General features: G+C 40.5%; 1 protein-coding gene across 4 annotated transcripts in view; it reads right to left on the bottom strand.

The window, feature by feature from the left end:
- Positions 1 to 20,477, bottom strand: part of ccser1 (coiled-coil serine-rich protein 1) — a 147,910-nt gene extending 127,433 nt beyond the window's left edge. For 3 of the 4 annotated variants that reach the window (XM_074637700.1, XM_074637704.1, XM_074637702.1), the window contains exons 1-4: positions 20,249 to 20,477; positions 11,517 to 12,543; positions 10,306 to 10,735; positions 3,941 to 4,125 (exon numbers count right to left, since the gene is read on the bottom strand). In XM_074637700.1, coding sequence (XP_074493801.1) covers positions 3,941 to 4,125; positions 10,306 to 10,735; positions 11,517 to 12,518 — 1,617 coding nt within the window. In that variant the 5' untranslated portion in view covers positions 12,519 to 12,543; positions 20,249 to 20,477. Of the gene's footprint in view, positions 1 to 3,940; positions 4,126 to 10,305; positions 10,736 to 11,516; positions 12,544 to 14,491; positions 14,666 to 20,248 lie in introns of those variants that run through there. The other variant, XM_074637701.1, reaches the window with a different exon arrangement.
- Between the last annotated feature and the right edge of the window lie 1,425 nt (positions 20,478 to 21,902).

A 21,902-nucleotide genomic window follows, 5' to 3' on the forward strand; every position in this document is an offset into this window, starting at 1 on the left:
TTTATAAGAATAAACGGCACACAGATGGCTGTTAACCACATTAACTGCACAATTTACTTAATTCATAATAAATGTCTTCATTAATAATCTAATCATATAATAATCCTGCTAGTGCTGTTTATTTTGCAGCATTTCGGCTCGTCCTAACTATTGGTGCCAATAACTATGAATGGTTATGTATTAGTCATGGGATAAATACATATTTTCTTAAAACATTGCTTTCCGCATTAAAAAAAAACCTAGCGCCTTAGAAAATGATTTGATTTTATGTGTGTATGATAATTGTTACTGCTTTTATATGACGTCTTTGGGCAAAGTGAGCATTCAATCCCCATATTATATAAACATCCTCATTGTTTTTCATTTCAAAACCCAACCGTCTAGTTGAGGTTATTACAAATTCTGTCTGCGAGAGGAAGTGAATCCTTATCTGTTCTATGATTAATACAAATGTCACTTATGATATCTAGCCTTTACAAGGCAGCAAATCACACTGGAGGATATGAAAACAAGAGACAGCCTGCGTTACAACGCTGTCTAGCAAGCAAGTTGCAGAGCAACTGTTGATGTGCACAAGTAACAGTCAAAGTAAAGTGGATTGCAGTTGAACTATTCTGCCATATATGTCACTCAAACTACAAACAAAAGTGCATGTTCAAAATTGTTCAGCATCTCTCCGAGATAAAAGAGAATTTGTTGAGAACGTCTGAAGTTATGCTTGTCAACTGGAATTGAATGTAATTAGTGTCAGCCTGCCAAAATATTATCACAGCTGTCATTGAGAAACTTATGAGCAACCAACAGTGTATATGCTGGTAAAATAAATATCTCACAGCGTCCCAAAGGGATATCAAAATAACAAATGTACTAGGCTGAGTCCTTAGCAGTGGCCCGGTTTCAAATACGAACCGTGGCCCTTTGCTGCATGTCATCCCATCTCTCGCCCCCTATTCTGTCTGTCTTCGGCTGTACCATCTAATATAAAAGCCCTAAAATATAATAAAACTGGAATGAGATCACCAAGCAAACACAGCCTGCTTCACAAAGGTACCTCAGTTTATCTGTGTGAATTCATTCACATTCATTTGTCACTGCAAGCCAAATCTGTATTTGCTTTATGATAATTATGTTCTGTCTGGGCTGTAATGACACAGCAACAATATTAAGCATATCCAGCAAGCATACTTTTTTATGATGGTGTCTCTGATTGGCTCTCAACTGATGCAATATCCCACAGGCCTCCTTCACACAAAAACACCACGGTCAGCCACATTGTATATGCTGAAACAATTAGCAGACCTTTACTATTCTTTATATCCATACCCTCACCGGCTTTAGTTATGTATTTACTTAAAAGAAGTCGTCTCAGGTGTCTCGGTCCAGACTTTTTCATAAGCTTCATAAATGCCCTCGGCTAACCAACAAACTTTTATGAAGCTAAAAGAAAGAGGAGAAGTGGTGGTAAATAATTTAATAAACACTCCAAGGCTCTTGCGCTTTCTGCACAACTCAGGCCCCTGAAGGGCCCTTCATAGGGCGGAGGAAGGAAAGGAAGGGATTACTCCACGTTTGGTGAAGTGTCTGCCAAGAAGCAGACGCAGTCTGTAAAGTACATAGCAACGTGCTGTGTATATCCCTGCCCTTTTTAATCTCTTAGTAAAAGCCTATAGTCCCTGGTAAAATAAATGGGATTGACTTAAACTAGCTTTCCTCCCACGGAGCTTCTCTGTGTGTGTTGAAAGAAAAACAACCCATACACAATAGTAGCTATAGCCTTTCCCCAGAAACAAATGTGGATATACAGTAGCAGCAGCATGCATCAACAAAGACGGATCCAATGTCTGTTAGACAGCCAAAGCTAAAGAAACAGGATATAATGCTTAAATCCTACAGATGACTGAAGAAGTTTTTCAAAGTACTTTATCCATTCACAGTCACACTGATTTCAGGGCTTTGCCTTAAATAGCTTTAAATGTAAGAAACCAGACTTTTATTGTGTTTTTCAAATTCATGCGCACACACATACAGTATTACTTAATTACAGATTCTTACGCTTAACTTGAGCTGTTGAATATCTGTACTGAGTGACACATTAAGACTTGAGGTGCCAGTTTGTTATGGCAAAGTCGTTACAGCAGTGTAGATCACCATTACATGTGTGACATTCATCACTTAGCTCCATTCAATTAAATAACTTGTACATATCAAATATGTGTTTGTTGTTTATTATTAAGTGAGTCAAAATAAAAAGCACTATTTTTGTAGATCAAAGCTGCCTGGTTTTGCCCAGGGCGTGCTGGAACTCTTTTGGTATTTTCATGGCCAGAGGCATGGGTACTGTGTGAGATTAGATAAAATCTCCTATCATACAATATATTATAAGGGAGTGTGTTAGCAGCTGGTAACAATTTTGGCCAATTACATTCACTCTTTTCATCCTCAGGGCTCTTTCTGTAATGATGCACTAGCAAATTGGTAATCCAGTGGTGAGGTTTCTAGTTCCTGGATACACAGAGTTGTCAGTGTGAGAACACAGCAACCCAAATAAACAGCTAAGGGCAGATGGTGGTGAAGTTGGATTTAAGTTTATGGACATATTAAATATCTGTGTGTTATTTTACACAATCCCCTCATCTACAGTTACTGTATAAATACCACTATGCAGTCAGTGCATTGTTTTTATCACTAATCCGCTCCACACCTTACAGCACTGTTCAGAGACGTGTGTAAACTTTCAAAAGGCATCATTTTAGGATTAGGAAAACTATTGGTTAAGATTAGGGCTGTCATAGTTAACGCGATAATAACACGTTAGCGCAAATTCGTTTTAACGACACTAATTTCTTTAACGCATTAACGCAATCGAACTTTCAGAGTTTTTTTGTGTAGGAGGTTAAATACCACTCTAAGCTTACGCTAAATTTTGGCAAGGAAAAACTGGCAACGCCATTTTCAAATGGAATCCCTTGACCTCTGACCTCAAGATATGTGAATGAAAATGGGTTTTATGGGTACCCACAAGTCTCCCCTTTACAGACATGCCCACTTTATGATAATCACATGCAGTTTTTACCTGTGAGGGTTTCTGGACAATATTTGTCATTGTTTTGTGTTGTTAATTGATTTCCAATAATAAATATATACATACATTTGCATAAAGCAAGCATATTTGCCCACTCCCATGTTGATAAGAGTATTAAATACTGACAAATCTTCCTTTAAGCTACATTTTGGACAGATAAAAAATGTGTGATTAATCATGGACAATCATGCGATTAATCGCGATTAAATATTTTAATCGATTTACAGCTCTAGTTAAAATAGATGGTGCTTTTTTCCTTCTCTCTTGTTTTCTGTGTCTTGGATAGATTAATTTTGTCTACTGTACTTGCATTTCCTTTAGTCAATTTGGGGCAATTTATTACTGCACTGTAACTGTACAGTAATGTATTCCTATTTGGTCATGTTTTATCTCATTTTTCTACTCTAATTGATTTTATCTTCCTCTTCATTTGTTTTGAAATGTTGTTCTAGTGCATTTCTTTGCCTTATGTAAAGTACTTCCCCTTGCCTCTGTGTTTGAAAAGGTTCCATACAAAACAAACTTCCCTTGCCTTACTGTTAGGATGTACAAAAGAGGAAGCGGCACATACTAAGCTATTTAGTCACACTAACTGCATGTGTGTCTGTGTCTAGTTATGCTTTACTTAAACATCTTAATTAGACTGTAACCTGTTACACACACTACACTGTATGTTTCATACACACATCATTAGTGCCTGCTTAATTGTGATGTAACGATAACTGAGCATGACCTAAAATCTATTAAGTTAACTATAGTTATATGATTAACTTCAAAGGCACTCAAGAGAGTATTCATGGTATAATCTAGGGGCTTTGGACTAACTGATAAAACACACACACACAGCTCAAGACTTACCAGACTTCCTAGTTTGGATGATGAGGAGTTGTTTCTGTGTTTGAGCAGACCACATCCCTCCATGCCCGGGGCATCTCTGTGGTTTCCATGGATACGAGGCCCACCAGCCCCCTCAGACGAGGAGCGGAGACGCCTTTCCATCCGCATCACCTCATGATAGGGGCTGACACTGCTACACAGAGAGGCTGGAAGAAAGAAAGAAACAACGAGAGGAAGAAAGTCAGATAGACAAAAGAATCAAGGTGAAACTGTTGTAACAGCGATTCCACAAGCAGAGACATAATCATCTTTTTATTATATTTCCATTTGGTGGCAGTCAGCCCGATTTCATGCAGAAAATAAAGTTATTTTCATAACACTTTGACAAAGCAGCTCTTACTTATTCAGCATTTTAAATTAAGTTAAATCTTCCCTTTCTGAAGCTCTTCAGCCATATTGCTTTTTGGTCAAATGGTATTTGGGCCTGTTTTGTAATAATCAAGTTCATACACCAAGCTCGCTGTGTAACAATAAAACTAGAGAATGAATGTGAGATTTCAGGGGCAATATACTCCGTCAGACAAACAGAAGATTGCTGTATTGCTCAATTTTGATAATAGATAGATGTGAAAACAGACAGACAATGCCACGTCCTCTCATTGAGCGAAACGAAAGGGTTATAAAACATTTTTAAAAAACAGCACTTTCTCTCTTCCTCTTTCGCTCTCTCTCACACACACACACACACACACACACACACACACTGACACATGCACGCAACCGCATGCACACATAGTTCCCCTATGTGTATGTGTGTCCTCTTTCTTGTCTTTGTTCTTGTGAACTTGCTCTGAAAAAAAATGAGAAAGGATGTTCTCAGTTTTTTGGCTTTGCACTGAGCAACAAAACACAGTGGAAGCCCCGTGATTACCATGTCTCCTTGTGTCGCCAACCATTTCACTAGAGGCTCAGACCTTTTCAACAAGAAAGGAAAAACAGACACGGGGTCCCACATACCAGAGGCCTGTGACAGTGTTTGCGAAAATGAATATAATCAAATTCTGTTTTTGTGGAGTCCTACAGACAAGCTCACCCTGTTATAATACTACTAATAATAATAATTTTATTTATATAGCACTTTTCAAGCACAAAGTGCTTTCAAGATTTACAGAATAAAACAAAATAAGATGTATTAAAAAAAAAAAATCAGGAACCCATGTGAGCCCCCCGTCCCCGTCATATAAAGCAGATAATGATCTCATATAAAGTAGATAATATCATATAAAGCACACAGAATGCCAATAAAAGAACAAATTCCTGAATTTAAAACTGATAAAAGTGGCAAATATATGGTAAGTGCATATAAAAAGACTAAAATGATGATACTAAAACAAGCACAGTTTAAATATGTAATGACAACAAAGTTAAACTAAACACCATAAAATAGTACATGTAATATAAAGAGGAACTATGAAGTGATGCGATAATAGAATAAGAAAACATTGTTAAGTATAGGCCATCTTGTTAATGTGAGTTTTAAGGAGGCACTTAAAAGCTGCAGTTGAGTCTGCCGATCTCACACTGAGTGTAATGCTGCTCCAAAGCAGAGATGCCACACCTGAAAACAAACGGCCAGCCTTGGTTTTCAGTCCGGTCGCTGGAAAAGCTAAAAGGTTTTGATCAGCTGATCTTAAGCCTATACTACACTTTGCGCGTTCGTGAGTACGCAAGGGTCCGCTGGGGTCCGCCTGATGTAAATTCTGTCATCAGAGGGTGTACACGTAGGCTCTCTGCGGAAATCTGTGTACCGGCAATTTATTACACTACAAGCGGTAGCGTAGCAATCTACTGTGCATGTGTGGAACGCGTCCTCCAAGCGGACAGTATAAACAGAACTGCTATGCGTCCATGGTGTCCGCAGCTGTTCATGTATGCGTCCGTTCAGGAGTATAATCGAGGCTTTAGGGGCCTGGCCGGTCTGTAAGGGGTTAAAAGTTATTTATAATCTGTAATCAGACCATGGGTGGCTTTGTAGGTAATTATAAGATATTCATATTTATTCTAAACGTAATGGGCAACCAGTACAGGGATGCTAAAATTGGAGTGATGTGACAGGACCTCCTAGATTAAAGCTTCACTAGGCAGAAGGTTTTTGGCATCATTGGGCAAAAATTCCATAATAACAATTTCAGCATATTGTAATTCAAGTGTTCTGAGAGATAACTAGACTTCTGCACCTCCTCATGGCTCTGTTTTTATGCTTTAAAAAAATCTACGTTAGACTTTGGCCAATCACAGGTCATTTCAGAGAGAGAGCGTTCCTATTGGCTGTGCTCCGGCTGGTGGGCGGTGCTTGGTATTTCTTCAACTGTTCTCAACATGGCTGCTGGGTCACAAATTTTACAGCTAAACAGTACACTACAAGATGTTTCTGAAAACATTTGAGGCGGGAAATAGGCATTACAGTTACAGAATATTGATTCATATTTCATCAGCGCTGCCTAGTTTGACCGTTTGGTCGGATTTCGCGAGTGATTGATTCGTGGCTCTCATACGGCAGCAGCTGGACGGCAGCCTCCAGGTCAACTCTAACTGGTCGTTTTCCTCCGGTCTGTGAAATCTTGCAGATGCCATTAGGAGCACCGGAGGGCACCGGAGGGCACCGGAGGACACCGGAGGACACCGGAGGACACAGAGGCACATGATTTTGTTCAGATTACCTGTCGCATGTACTACTGTCAGGATCTAGTGACCGTTTTATAAAAATAACTCTTTTTAATCATATTTGCTCCATGTCTACCGACTGCAGCTTTAATGTGGGTGGTACCACGTGGGGTCAACCACACAAACACACATTTTGTGCATCTGTGAACATGCCCTGACTCAGCTTGTTTCCACTCGATGATTGAAAACTACAAGATGACTAGTTTTCCCAAATTTCAAATTCTTTAGTAAATCAAATTAAATAAAAGTTGAGGATGTTTCCAAACATTACAAATATTACAAGAGAAATATACAGCTTGTAGCTGTCCCTCCTAGCAGCAACTCAGACATTTTATCTGAAAAAATGCCCTCAGTCTAATATATCAATGTCAGTTGTGGGTTGACAGTGAAACAGCGTGTCATACTGACGATTTATTCCTTAACCAAAGATGATTTGTTCAGATTACCCGTCTCAGGCACTACTGTCAGGATATAGTGACTCATTATATCCCCTAGGGTGGTGCCTTGGGGCAGTCCACAGGTGCTGGCTGTTAATGATTTAAAATTCTGGATGGAGACAAAAAAATCTCCTGTATTCCAGGTAAGACGAGAACTACTCCAGTGCAACTCCAGTGATTACTGCCCATCTCCTCAGTCTCTCAATAAGAATTTTGTGCTCTATGGTTTTGAGGATTGCACTTAAAACCAGCAGCACCAGGACAGAGCAGTGTCCAGAGTCTGCAGCCAGTAATAGTCATTTGTCACACGAAGGAGAGCCGTTTCTGTACTTTGTAGCTTTCGAAAGATGTTATTGTTCCCTAGTGCTTCCAAAAGTTGCGTCAAAACTACTCTCTGTAATACTTTTGAAATAAATGACAACTTAAAAATTGGCCGAAAGTTTTGTATGTCAGCCGGATCCGATGTGGGCCTTTTGAGAAGTGGCTGAACGCATGCCATCTTAAAGAGGTCAGGCACACATGCAGAAGAAAGGGAACGGCCTATAATATTGAGCATTCTTCAGATTAACTTTCTGCGATTGCGTCCATTATCTTTTACAACATTATCGCTGTGTTATCGCTGTAGTCTGTCATTAGTTCCCACTGCCTGGAAGCTAAACATTCACCAAGTGTAACTCAATATTCAGCTATTTTTCCTGCAAACATTAATTTCGATACTCTCCATGTGCGTGTGTGTTCAAAATCCAAAAATAGGCCATTGATACCGCACCAAGCGATTGCTGATCCTACAATCATGCTATAAAATGCATAAAAGCACACATCGTACAGTTACATCAGTCACAGTTACAGTTCTTCCAGAGCTTCTTATATAACAAAGATGACAGCATGTCAAACTAAGCATGTCAACTATAAAGCGAATACTTCCTATACCAGTGTTTGTCCTCCATTGTGTATAAATGTCCACATTTGTAAATTAAATTGTAATCCAAATGATTTTGTTGAATACTTTGACTAGGATATTTCCATCATGATTTAATCTTGATATTAGTTTCCACATCTCTTAATAATGCCGTCATAGTTTCAACTGCAAGCAGAGCATTAATAAATTGACATTTCAGTATCGGCAAAAAACTAAATCTGATTCCTAATCACACGGTTAGTTAGTCCAAGTGAAAACCTAAATTTGCCAACACTCCTTATGAGTTTAAATCATCTTTCTCTTTTTCTGAAACGGTGACAAACTCAGCCAGAAATTCATGTTTTTCGGTGTCTGATGTGAGGCAAACAATTGTTGAAAAACATACCGTAGTAATGGGCTGCAGATTTAGGGAGAAATTATTCAGTTTTTGTTAACAGAGAAGCCTTGACTAAAAAATCTCCTCTTCGCAATTTGTTACAGCAGCTGAAGAAGAAGTGAGGAGGATAATAACAAATCATCTTTGGTTAAGGAATAAATCGTCAGTATGACACGCTGTTTCACTGTCAACCCACAACTGACATTGATATATTAGACTGAGGGCATGTTTTCAGATAAAATGTCTGAGTTGCTGCTAGGAGGGACAGCTACAAGCTGTATATTTCTCTTGTAATATTTGTAATGTTTGGAAACATCCTCAACTTTTATTTAATTTGATTTACTAAAGAATTTGAAATTTGGGAAAACTAGTCATCTTGTAGTTTTCAATCATCGAGTGGAAACAAGCTGAGTCAGGGCATGTTCACAGATGCACAAAATGTGTGTTTGTGTGGTTGACCCCACGTGGTACCACCCACATTAAAGCTGCAGTCGGTAGAAATGGAGCAAATGTGATTAAAAAGAGTTATTTTTATAAAACGATCACTAGATCCTGACAGCAGTGCATGCGACAGGTAATCTGGACAAAATCATGTGCCTCTGTGTCCTCCGGTGTCCTCCGGTGCTCCTAATGGTATCTGTAAGATTTCACAGACCGGAGGAAAACAACCAGTCAGAGCTGACCTGGAGGCTGCCGTCCAGCTGCCGTCTATCAGAGCCACGAATCAATCACTCGCGAAATCCGATCAAACGGTCAAACTAGGCAGCGCTGATCAAATATGAATCAATATTCTGTTACTGTAATGCCTATTTCTCCCCTCAAACGTTTCAGAAACATCTTGTAGTGTACTGTTTAGCTGTAAAATGAGAAAGTTTGTGAACCGGCAGCCATGTTGACATCTGCTGAGGAAATACCAAGCACCGCCTACCAGCCGGAGCACAGCCAATAGGAACGCTCTCTCTCTGAAATGACCTGTGATTGGCCAAAGTCTAACATATATCTTTTTAAAGCATTAAAACAGAGCCATGAGGAGGTGCAGAAGTCTAGTTATCTCTCAGAACACTTGAATAACAATATGCTGAAAGGTTATTATGGAATTTTTGACCAATGATGCTAAAAACCTGTTGCCTACTGAAGCTTTAAGCACAGATATCACCTCATTTGCCTGCATTCGCGCATGTGTGACCGACCGTGTCCTGACACATGAGTATAAGACTACTTTGATTATGATTAGCCCAGTTTGCACCACCTCCACTTACAGTGCCAGTTTCCTGGGGGAATCTCTTTGAGAAACTTGGTAATGAACTCTCAACTCTCTTTATTGGCTATGTTGTTCTCACTTGTTCAGTCATGCGTAAAGAGGTCATAAAACCAAACAACACTGAAGGAGTAGGAGCGTGGCATCACTTCAACCACCTAATAAAAATGTACCACCAAACTCACTTTGGTAGAGATTATTGTGAATATTTTAGATGAATACATAAATAATAGTAACATATTTACAAAAGAAAATTACCAAAAACTCAACTGGTAAACTAAATGATGTTAATGTACGGAAATAAAAAGCATAAACATACATCTAAGTCACCAAAGAAAGCGTATAGTATGTGTCATACTAGCAAGCAGCAGGCTGCATACACAGCAAACTTAACTGTACATGCACGCACGCATCGTCAGGAAGACAGGAAGAAGTCAATACTGATGCTGCCTTTGAGATAACATACCCGCTCAACAATTTCATGTATCATCACAAAAGAATGTCAAACGAGTATGAAAGCCAAGTTTGTGTCTGTCTATGTGTCTCAGTTATCATGCGGGATGAGCCTGTAACTCCCATTGTACACTAGTGTGTATGTGTGTGTTTGTGTGTGTCTGTGGCTGTGCATGTAAATCTGTGATTTACCTAAAAGTGTTTGCATGAGTTTATTACCTGCGTGTGGTTTCCTCAAGTGAGAGGACCTTGGTTCATGGCAACCACAGAAACTTCCTCTTTCTTGAATAGAGCGCACGTTTCTTGCCCTCCTTTCCGATTGCTCCGGGTTAGAGTGACAACCCTCGCTGCGTACCACACATGCCTCGCTCTCACTTGTGGTCTCTGTGTGGTAGCCTGCCTTCCTCTCCCCCAACGACTCCTTCCTCTCCTCTGCTGACACCTCATCCCTCGCTTCATCCCTCGCTTCCTTCCTCTCTTCCTCCCGCTCCTTCCTCTCTTCCAGTGATTGTTCCCGCAGAGGTAGGCAGGGTACAGCTGTCTCGGGCTCTGAGAGGGAAATGGCAGTCTCATAGTCTGTGTTGTTTGCTGTGCTGGTGTCAGGGAGTAAAGGTTTTTCAGCGCTGGACTGGGCTGGAGTGAAGAAAACCTGAGGAGAGGACATTTCATTGAGGATGTGTAAAAACAGGGTTATGCTTCAATGGCATTTTAAAATGTAAATACAAGAACAGTTGTGATCACCAATGAGGCAAAAAGTTTACAGAGAGGAGAACCCACTTTAGCATGCATTTAGTAGGGGGATATTTGTGTCCTGAGGCAGCAAAGTGTGCATGTTTTGATAGCACCGTCACACAGTATTCACTCTTCAATGGCCTTCTAAGTGCACAGCTTTGTCTTTGCAGCTGTTGTACTGTGTAAATAGTTTCCTTTCGGGAGTTCCCTCATATACCAGGATATAAAATTTAATAAATTCCTTGAAGGAGAAAAAGTTGTGAGCACAAAGGTGTGAAATGTGGAGGGCAGTTTTCAGACATGCGTGGGTTTTCCTTTTTCATGCCTTAGCTCTTTCAATAAAAGGACTTTTCATGCCCAGTGCTCAATTTTTATGCCACATTTCACAGATTCCACACATTGGCCATAAATATTCCTCCTTTATGGTTTTTGTTCTTGACATCCAAGGGCACCCGTGATTGAATTGTCTATTTCTGAAGCACGAATAGTGCAATCTTTTTACAAGTAGAAAGATTTATTGTTCAAATAATTTAGCATGTTTGTCAAAATGTTGCATTTTTATCACTGTTGCACTATGTTTACAAGCACCTTTTTAACACGAAGCATATTGTTTGTCTATACTGATTAACCCATCTGATTCCAAAGCACCATAGACGATTCAAAATAGACAAGAAAAGCGTGTTAAACATGCGCACTACCTGGGAGGTAGAGACAGCCATGCTGAAGTTCTCTGAAGCAGGTGGGGGTTCAGGTGGAGTTGTATCAATAGCCGGCCCAGGCTCAGAGGCAGATCCTGGGGCTAAACCAGATCCACCAGATCCGGGGCTGGGAGCTGGCAGAGCGTCCACCTCGGATACAGAATCCTCCGTGATGGGGATGAACTCTGAAGGGGTGATGGCTGTGGTTCGGTCCTCTGATATCATAGGGGACTGGAGGGAGCTCTCACCACCTCCACCAAGCAGCTCACCTGGCAATGACCCCGGGGTGAGCCCGCCCGTTCCTGGAGTGATGGTGGTGGAGCTCGGAGGTTCCAGATTCACTTCTGGAGGTCTGTGGTGATCGGACGTCCGGGAGAAACGGTGGTGAGCTGAGAAAGATTTGGGCAGCAACTGTTTCTTCTTTGACGACCGTTTGTTGTTATTACTACCACCACTACTGTAGTCATCAAGGAACCCGGAGTCATCACCCTCATTGGCCCCTGAGCCACTGATACAGTTTATAAAAACATTTCGATTGCCTGTGGAGGAGGAAGAGGATCCTTTTTCAAAATCCTCGGTCTGAGAGCGCGTGATTTTCTTTTGCTTGTGGCTGCCAAACCCAAATGAGTGGCGTGATTTGGGGCGTCCACCACCTTCGCTGAACGCTGTTGACGATGACGTCGTTATCGTCTGCTGGCTATTTCCATTGGCGTCAGTGCTCTGTGTCAGCGGGGGTGTGAGGTTTAGGTTGATAGGCTGGACACGTGGTTCACTATTCCGTTTAGCTGAGAAACTGAGAGATGGAGTTCGGAAAAGGCTCCGGCGTTTCCCGGTGCTGCCAGAACTGGAGTTGGTGCTGGAGGGCGAAGAGGTGTGGACGCCATTGCCCTTTCCGCCTGAGGATGGAGAGGAAGGGAGAGACTCTTGCCTCTTACTGCTGCTGCGGCGGAAGATCGGCAGGCGGGACACAAGTGTGGAACGCCGTGACCCTGATTCACCCATCTAGAAGCTGAGGCACTGGAGTACTCTGAGGGGACAAATAAACACAAAAACAACATTTAACGGATATAACATGCATTTATATTCAACATGAACCCAGACAAATTGATTATTGTATCCGTGGGAAGTGATGGGACACTCAACAACTGTGACATTCACAACTTTGAACAAGCAATATGTCCTCTAATGTGACAGGTAAGAAATCTCAAATAACAAAGTGATTGCTTATATTCACAATAACCTTCTAAGCAAATGCTGCACCGATCCACAACCAAACACAAGGAGCTTCAGTATACAGACTGTTTGAGGTGAGAAATCTCACATTAACAGATCACACATCCCACGCTGAATGAGTCAAAACAAGTTGCTGCTGCAGATGCTTCTGCTGTAAATGATGGTGTCATATGTGGTAGGCTTTTGCTATCCAGGCATTGGTCATTAATGTGTAAACAAAAATAGTGTTGTTTATCCCGTTGCTGCTAGACTCTCCGTCTATCTATCTATCTCCCTGTGAAATTTGTGTGATGAAAACATTTCAAAATACAACTGCATGAAAATTTTGAAAGGCAAAACATAAACTAATTTCCAATTTCTTCCATAGACATAACGTCCAAATCAGTATTTGAATGCTTCTGTTTTTTTTTGTATGTAAGTATGTAATAATAATGTATAAATGCCAAAATAGCCCATATAAATAGCCCAAATAAGGAATAATCCCACAACATTATTCATTATTTATATTGAATATTAATTATTATTAGTTATTCTCAGATGGATATCGCTGTTTGTTGTTTGTAGAGGTGCGTGTGTGTACAGTAGTGCGGCAGCAGCACTGTCCAGGGCACTGAAACGGGTGAGATGGAGACAGACAGACAGACAGAAGAACATGTCAGCCTGCTGCGCCGAGATGTTTCGAATACCTTTGAGTATTCATCACCGAAGCTCCGAAGCCCAAAAAATGGACAGCCCTACTATCAACTCTGAAAATATCAAGCATACTAAAGATTCCTAGCTGAGGTGTAGTTCTGTTTCTGGTAAACATGACAAGAATAAAGGACGTGAAAGGTCACAGAAAGAGAAGCCGAGAGCTTTTGTCATTCAGTAAACTAGTATTTTTAACCCTAAACCTCCCTGCCATCTGACATGTTCCCCTAAAAAAAAAGACATCACGGGTTATTTTTGTATATTTATGATGAAGTAAAAGTAAAACAACATGATCTGTAACAATACGTGAAATTTCGTCAGACACACAGAGCTTATGCCCATAAAATGGTATGTTCTAGTTTGGTCTAAAGATGGAAAATAAATCTGTACATGCATGTGATTACCGCAGGTATGACACCTAGAGGGTTGACTTCTCTTTAACATGCCACATACAATTAACATTTACCTGACAGCTAAGTCATGAAGAGACAGGACTGACCCAGAGGGAGAGCCAGAGAGAGACAGAGAGAGGGAAAAATCAAAGGCAGACTATACAGTACTTACAATATGTAAGTGTTTGCAGAGGTGCTCACTACATATACATATAAAGTACTGATTCTGATACATTCCTACGAATCTGTGCTCCCAAGAATTTTGTGTGCTTAAATCGGTTACTGACTTGATTGAAAGCTCAACATGCAAAAGAAGAAGTGATTTAAAGATTATCATCCCAAACAAAAGAGTAATGATGAATAGAAAAATGGACTGAGTAGAGATATGAAAAGCCTTCATTTCCTGGCCTGTGGCTCAGATACATTAGGAATATTAACTGTCCACCCTCTCAACTGTCTGTGAGAGTGTAAAGCTGTAAACACTGTGCCTCATTTAATCAGCATTTACAAAACCCTTTATACATTTTACAATTAGCAAACCTCTTAGTAAAAGCATTGAAAGCGTGGATATTTATTGTCTCACTGCTTGTAAGAACCGACTGAAGTTCCAAGCGTTGAGTCACAGATTAAAGAGAGACGTTCATTTTGGTAAATACTCACATTTTCATTGTTTTCTGCAATTAATTAGCCAAACAGGGACTATGTAGTCCTCGCCATGTTGAAGTGGCGTCCTCTGTGAGAGCTACTACTGAAGCATTTTGTTTTCGATCTCTGTGTAATAAGCTTACATTAAAACCCTTTACTGAAGTGGCTTACGAGTGTGTCACCTCCTTGAAAGTAAACTTGATCAAGTTCTAAATACACAGTGATGCCGTTTCTAGTTTCACACCACAAGTTATCTCAGTGTCATATAAAAGGTCAATAAATATTGTTGAAGACAGAGGAGGCCAAAAAACACTTACAGTAAGGACACAGTAAACAATGAAATGATATACACACATAACAAAACACAGTTGTTCTGTCTGTCCTGGATCACTTCAAGCTATCTGTGCAAGTCAAAACACACAGCAGGTTAGCAGCCTTGTCAAATGTTTTGAAACACTTCCTTTCTTCGAAAGAGGCAGCAATTCAGAAGGGCTTAGTTGCTTATCACCGCCACACAGCCATTTGACCAGGTCATGGCACTCTAACCTGGCTCTTTAAGACAAGGTAGACATCCTCCGACTAATTAGACAGAGATTAAAACAGATTTAGAGCACCTCTTACCGACCAGGGATGATAGGAAAACTCTCTTTAGTGATGGCTTATAGGTGTCAGGTCTGGTTGACACACTTCTCACCAGCATAATGCAACACCACTATGTGATACAATGTAGGCTAGGGCTGCACAATTCATCAACATTTTATTAAAATCGCAAAATGACCTACTGCAATTTCCAAATCACAGTATTTGTTAAAAAATTGCAATATTTAAAAGCGATATTGGTCAAAATACCATTTTAAATTAAATACTGTGGTGCTGCAGAGATGTCCAAAAAAAATCACATCAAAATAATTTGAATATGTTTTTCAATGAAAATTAGAATAATGATGTAAAAATGATCATACCCTGTAATATCGCAAATCATATCGCAATTGCAATATCACTCAAAATAATTGCAATTAGATATTTTTTCAGAATCGTGCAGCTCTAGTGTGGCCTAACTCACATGGAGTCTGCCCACACTAAAGCTTACAAAAAGAGCAGGTAGAGAGGTAGTACTGCACTGAAGCAGGTGCTTACTTCCTCACTGCTCGTCCACTGCACAAGAAGTGAGACTACCTGTTAGAGAAGCAAAACGTCACCTCTTCTCAGTTCCTCTTCCTTTGACTTGACTGAAATAAACTGAGCACATTCAGTGTGGACTAGACTAGACTTACTCTTGTTCTGGATATTTCAGTAGTTTCATTTTCTACAGTGACTCAAAAAGGCAAAAATGCTCACTAAAGGAATGCTGCTAATATTGATGGGTAAACATTATTACCTTCAGCATATACATACAGGTACATACATGTACATGGAATTTGACCTCTGCATTGAACCTAAGCAGTTAGAAGCAGTGGGCTTCTGTAAAGCGCCCAGGGAGCAACTTGGGGTTCAGTGTCTTGCTCAAGGACACTTCCACGTGCAAACAGTAGGAGGCGGGGATCAAACCGCACCAACCTTCTGGTTAAGGGACGTTCCGCTCAACCGACTGAGCTACAACCACCCGTAAGAACACAATGCCAATCAAATCAGAAACACCCTGAAAGGTGTTGGCCTTTTATTAACTTTAAAAGAATTGTTATCGATAATATCAGCTATTGTTAACAGCCATCAAGATACAACAAATTCAGTGCCACAGTTTTCAAAGTGCATAATGCAACAGTGTTAAGAACATGGGGTCAACTAAGTTTATGTTTGGTTCAATGATTTGCAAGACTTCTCTTAAACGACAAAGTAATGGCGGTTGCACTGTCACTGTAAAGTTTCATTTTCAAACACAGACTGTTGTGATGTAATATTAGCATACAATACACAAAATATGTTGTTAATTCATTGTTTAGAAATGAATAGCTCTATGAGATCAGGGGGAATCCCCTGCCATGCTCCTAATGATCACAACATGTGCCAAATAAACCAGCTTAGCTTGAAGTCTTTTATTCCTGTGCTGTGTTTGCATTGTCTTATCACCACGCTGTACACTGAGCTTACACTAGTTAGTAATATAGTAAATCAGATGGCTGATGTATGGGTCCAAATTCCCATTTCAGTGCAGGTTTATCTCAATGCACGATTATCTCACGGTTTGAAAGAATAGAAGGTGTGTTATGTGGTGTGATAACTGGGTGTTTCCTATAAAACAGGTTCTCAGGATCTACTGTATGGGATCTTTTTCACAACAATAACCACGCATTACATGCATGATGGAAGATTATTAGGCAACACTGTCTGACTGACTGAATACAGAAAACAGTATGCTTCATACAAGCTTTCATAGCTTCCTGGTGACTGATATGGCATATTGAGGTTACTTTAAACAAATGTAACACAACGGCTCTACCAAAGTAAAGTTAAACATTCATTTAAGCCTGAGGGGAATTGTTTTAGAAGGTGTGTGTTTTCATAGAAAGAGTTCGCTGGCTTCAATGATGGGTTGGGTGATATCGTCAAAACAAAATATACCAAAGTTTTATCCCAATATTTAGACACACAGTTTGAGTAAAACAATGGTAATGTGGGTATAATGACCAAACAGATACAGATACAATATTCACTGTTCATTTAACTCAGGTACAACATTCTGACAAAATTAAAATACCAGGAAACACAAATATAAGATAAACTACATATAAATCACCATACAATATATTCCCAGATGATAACTAATCTATAATCATTTAATCTGTGTTACAACAATGTATCATGTAGCTTCTGCGACCTTCATAAGGAATAGCATAACAAAACTGCTTACCTCTAAGCAAGCCAGGACATGTGGTCAAAACAACACGCTATCTTGAGCAAGATGACTCCTTTTTAACCAGGGACTCAAAAGACAAATGCAATCTCTCACCTTTGATCCAAAAAAAACATTGCTGTTCTGAAGATATGACAACTATCTTGTTTGAGGCCACTAAAGAAAGAAGGAACTGCAGACTAAAAGCCTCTGCTGATTCAGAGTACATCCCATTGATCATCAATTTGATATTTGGATACCACATGAATTAACAAAAGCTGTGGTGGCTGAGAAACACACTGCAACTGAAGTAAAACATGCAAATACACAAAACACAAGAAAAGCACAAACAAGGATTTTGATAACAAATATGTCACATTTAGAAAACATACTGCAAATAAAAAAAAGAATACGAGCAAACTGACCAGGTGTCCCACTATGAGAGACTGCACAGCATTTTTATCCCCTGTCCCACGTCCCACATATTGAGATGATGTCCCACATTTTCATTGGCTATAGTATTCAAAAGTCAAACCGCTGCAGGACAGACGCTTTTTTTTTTTTTTTAATCCGACTTTTATCCAATGTCTGTGAAGAAAGCAGGGAAGGCTGTCATCACGAGGCTGTGTTTGCTGTCAAACTGCGCACACGTGAGTCAAGTGCAGGTTAACCTTTCACCGTCTTTCCTACGCTATGCCCAACGGGGAAAATTGCGAGTCACCGTAAAGTCACAAGCTGCAGATTTAGACGGAATATGATGGAAACTACCACAAAGAAAAGGAAAAGCAGCTACAACAAAGACTGTGAAACTACTTCTAACTATTTATAAGCCATAGTGTGCACAATGTGCGTAGGAGAAGACCTCAGGTCGACAACAAAGAGCAAAAAGACTCCCGCACACTGTAACTAACGTTTCGATATACAGTCCTTCATCAAGTCAAAAAAATAACCTGATGAAGGTACATAGCGAGCTACAACCTGATTTTAATCAAAACGAGCCGTCCTCCGAGCTGGACACATAACATTGGTCTCTATGTGCAGCCGACTGTGAGACGTTGTGGATAAGATAGTTAGAAAATGCCATGGAGCAGAAAGAGCTTATCATCAAGGAATTTGTGGTGAACGATAGCTTTGTTCGCTAGAGAGTTGTGGTAGAAATTTACAGCATGTTGTAGATTTATTGTCTCCAGACACACTTTATAAACCCACACGGCTGCAGTGCAGTGCCATAGTATGTTTGAATAGCTTCTGCCTCCCACTTGCCGTTGCTTCTGACGTAATTACAGATATCCGCAACGTCATTTCGCCCAGTCAAAACTTAATCTATCTGCAACTGAATTGTACATATCTGTAATGAGAAACCCCACACATGAATGGCAACAGTAGTTTGAATCATACTAGTCAAAATGTAATTACGGATATCTAAAATTAGAGTTTTGCCTAGGCAAAATATAATTAGGGATATCTTGAATTAGAAGTTAATGACTATCCAGTCTATAGCTATTAAATGTTAAAGGGACTGTTTGTAACTTCTTACACGTATAAATCACTCGGGTCGGTGTCCCATGCGCGCTCGCATATGCGCGCTCGCGTGTGGCTACGCTGTTCAGAATCAGACTCCAACAGAAACTACACGGAAGCACCAAAACCGCAAAGTTCTATCTAGTAAAGCCCGTCTTGCAAAACAGTGTTGGCTGCGGTTGTAGTACGCGGGGGAGACCGTAGCTTTGGTCTCCAGGGCCGGAGTCTCTGCTGTACTCTGCTCCTCTGCTCGTCTGCCTGCCTGCTTGCCTTCGCTCACACACCGCGCTCGTTCTCGGTCTTTCGCTCCACCTCACGTGCATGCGCGCACACTACACACTGCAGAAGAGTTAGTTTAGCTCTGAGAATATCTAGTGAATGTACAGTGGACATTTGTGCAGAAATAAATGCTGCAGCTCCTCCAGACCAACAGAGGTTTTCCGTGTCTTGTGAAGTGACGGGGCTCCGCAGCGAGAAACGTTATTGTCTCCGACCGGGTGCCGGTGTCTCCCCTGTTCCCTCCGGCCGCGGTCGGGAGGCTGAGGCAGGAAAAGCCAACACTAGGATCAGCAGTGATTCATGGAGAAACCTCCGTCTGGTCAGCTAACATTACTGCCAAGCAGGTGAAATATAGAGTGATATTGTGGTTTTAGCTGATGTGTGTCGCCTCACTGTGTTGAGCGATGCTCGTTCATGTCTATTTAGAGCGAGCACAAGCCCGACGCTGACTTTCTTTGACTTAACGGCCACAGGTGTCGCCGTTAACAAGCATTTCTGAAAGTTACAAACAGTCCCTTTAAATGTTAAAACGGCTTGCCATACATTTTAGATCTGTTTTCACAGACTGATGGAGTGTCCCTTTAAAGGTTTTGATGAAAATGTGTTTCTTATATATATTACAGTGGTTGCTGATGTAATGCCACCTTGTAATGGCTCGTGACTGGTGGTTACTCCACGTTTGTTTAAGTGAGTTGTCATCAAACATCAATGAATAACATGTTGTTATTGTGAGCGTATACTGTAATAACAACAGTTCTTACAAGTGTTCAACGGGCCTGGGTGCTTTTTTTTATTCTGTCCACGAATTAGCTATAGTTATCAGATTACATGAGATGAGATGGAGGGATGTAGATGCATGTCAGCAGCAGCAGCAGCCCAGATGGAGACCAACAACTGTCACACTGAAGAGAGACGTCAACAAGCTCTGCAGCCTGCAGACCTTTAATAATCCAGACTAGCTAGCTGGCTCATCTCACTGACACTACGACACTATATATCAATAAAACACCGTGTGACGCTTTATTCAGGCTGTAAAGGTCATCGGTGTTCAGAGGAAACACTGTAGCAGATCAGGTGATTGAGCCGGTGCTGGCTAGCAGGCAGCGGACAAACACACCAACACGTCCTATAATGTACATTACCTCCAGCGGGTTCAGAGTCTCCTCGCGCAGGAACAGCTGAATATGTCTTCACTTTGTGCTCATGCGAGTTATTATAACCTGCATGAGGATGTCTGGAAGTGTACGACGGTGCTGGAGTCGTCCTGAGGTCCTGAGGTAGCACCTTGTGTAGCACTGACGCTGATATTACACCTCAGTGACGTGGAGTGTCTCTTCCTCCGTCGTCTTCTTCTTCCGCGTTGCGACGAAAGGACGCGAGCGTGCCCAGCGTGACGTCAGTCCTCCTCCTCCTCCTCCCATCATCCCTCAGCTCAGCATCCTCCAGCAGGTGGATAGGATGGATGGACTATTCCATCTGTCTCTGCTCAATATCATCAATAAACCCCATCCTTAATTGATTATTCTGTGTCGGGTTAATGAAGTAGCCTATATCTTTTCTTAGCTTATGCAAAACATAGCATACACATGTTAACATACCAAAAGGAGAACAAATAGCTATTTTAGGGATACAAAGTGAATATCAAATCGATTCAATACAAGGTTGCAGTTCAAATCCGATTGAAGATTCAAGAGTTTTATTTGTTATTTGCACCTATAAGTACATTGGAATTCTGAGCAGTTTACACCAAGTCAGCTTTCAGAAAAGAAAAAAAGGTAGAAAAGGCACAAGGTAATTACAGTACAAAATAAGTAGCACATTCAACTTAACACAATAAATAAATAAATTATTAAAATATAAAACACCCTCAGTGTAGTCAATAAATAAACTAAACTACCCTCTGCATAGGAACAATACCCCCAGAATACAAATATACAGTATATATGCTCCATGACCATGTTAAAAGAACTTGTAACTCTCAAAAATATAAAAAAAAAATTAAAAAAAAATAATTAATATATTTCAGACAATTACACAGTGGAAGGCACAGCATTGCAGTCCATTCAGTTCAGGTGTCCTGTGTGTCAATAATGGTATGGAGGTGAGGTGTAGGGTATTTGTGTCCCTCTTTAACGTCCTTTGCCACCAGTCTTATTGTAGCTGGGAAGAAGCTGTTGTGACACCAGAGGTGCTCTGTGAGTGGAGATGCTCTCTGGCCTGTGGTGCCTCAGGTTGTGTCCTGATTCCCTCCACCTGAACAGAGAGTGAGCTGGGTGGTGTCTGTCCCTCAGGATGCTCTGTGCCCTCCAGTGGCCCTCTAGTTAGTGGGCTATGTATGATGGAAATTGATCTCTGCAGAAATAAGTAAGATAATTAGGACTGTCAATCGATTAAAATATTTAATCACAGTTAATCGCATGATCGTCCATAGTTAATTGCAATTAGTCGCAAATTAATCACACACTTTTTATTTGTTCAAAATGTACATTAAAGGGAGATTTGTCAAGTATTTAATACTCTTATCAACATAGGAATGGACAAATGTGCTTGCTTTATGCAAATGTATGTATATATTTATTATTTGAAATCAATTAACAACACAAAACAATGACAGATATTGTCCAGAAACCCTCACAGGTACTGCATTTAGCAAAAAAGAAAAATATGCTTGAATCATAACATGTCAAACTGCAGTCCAACAGGCAACAACAGCTGTCAGTGTGTCAGTGTGCTGACTTGACTATGACTTGCTCCAAACTGCATGTGATTATCATAACGTGAGCATGTCTGTTAAGG

This window comes from Sebastes fasciatus, chromosome 6, assembly GCF_043250625.1.
Source record: "Sebastes fasciatus isolate fSebFas1 chromosome 6, fSebFas1.pri, whole genome shotgun sequence".
Classification (NCBI taxonomy): Eukaryota; Metazoa; Chordata; class Actinopteri; order Perciformes; family Sebastidae; genus Sebastes; species Sebastes fasciatus.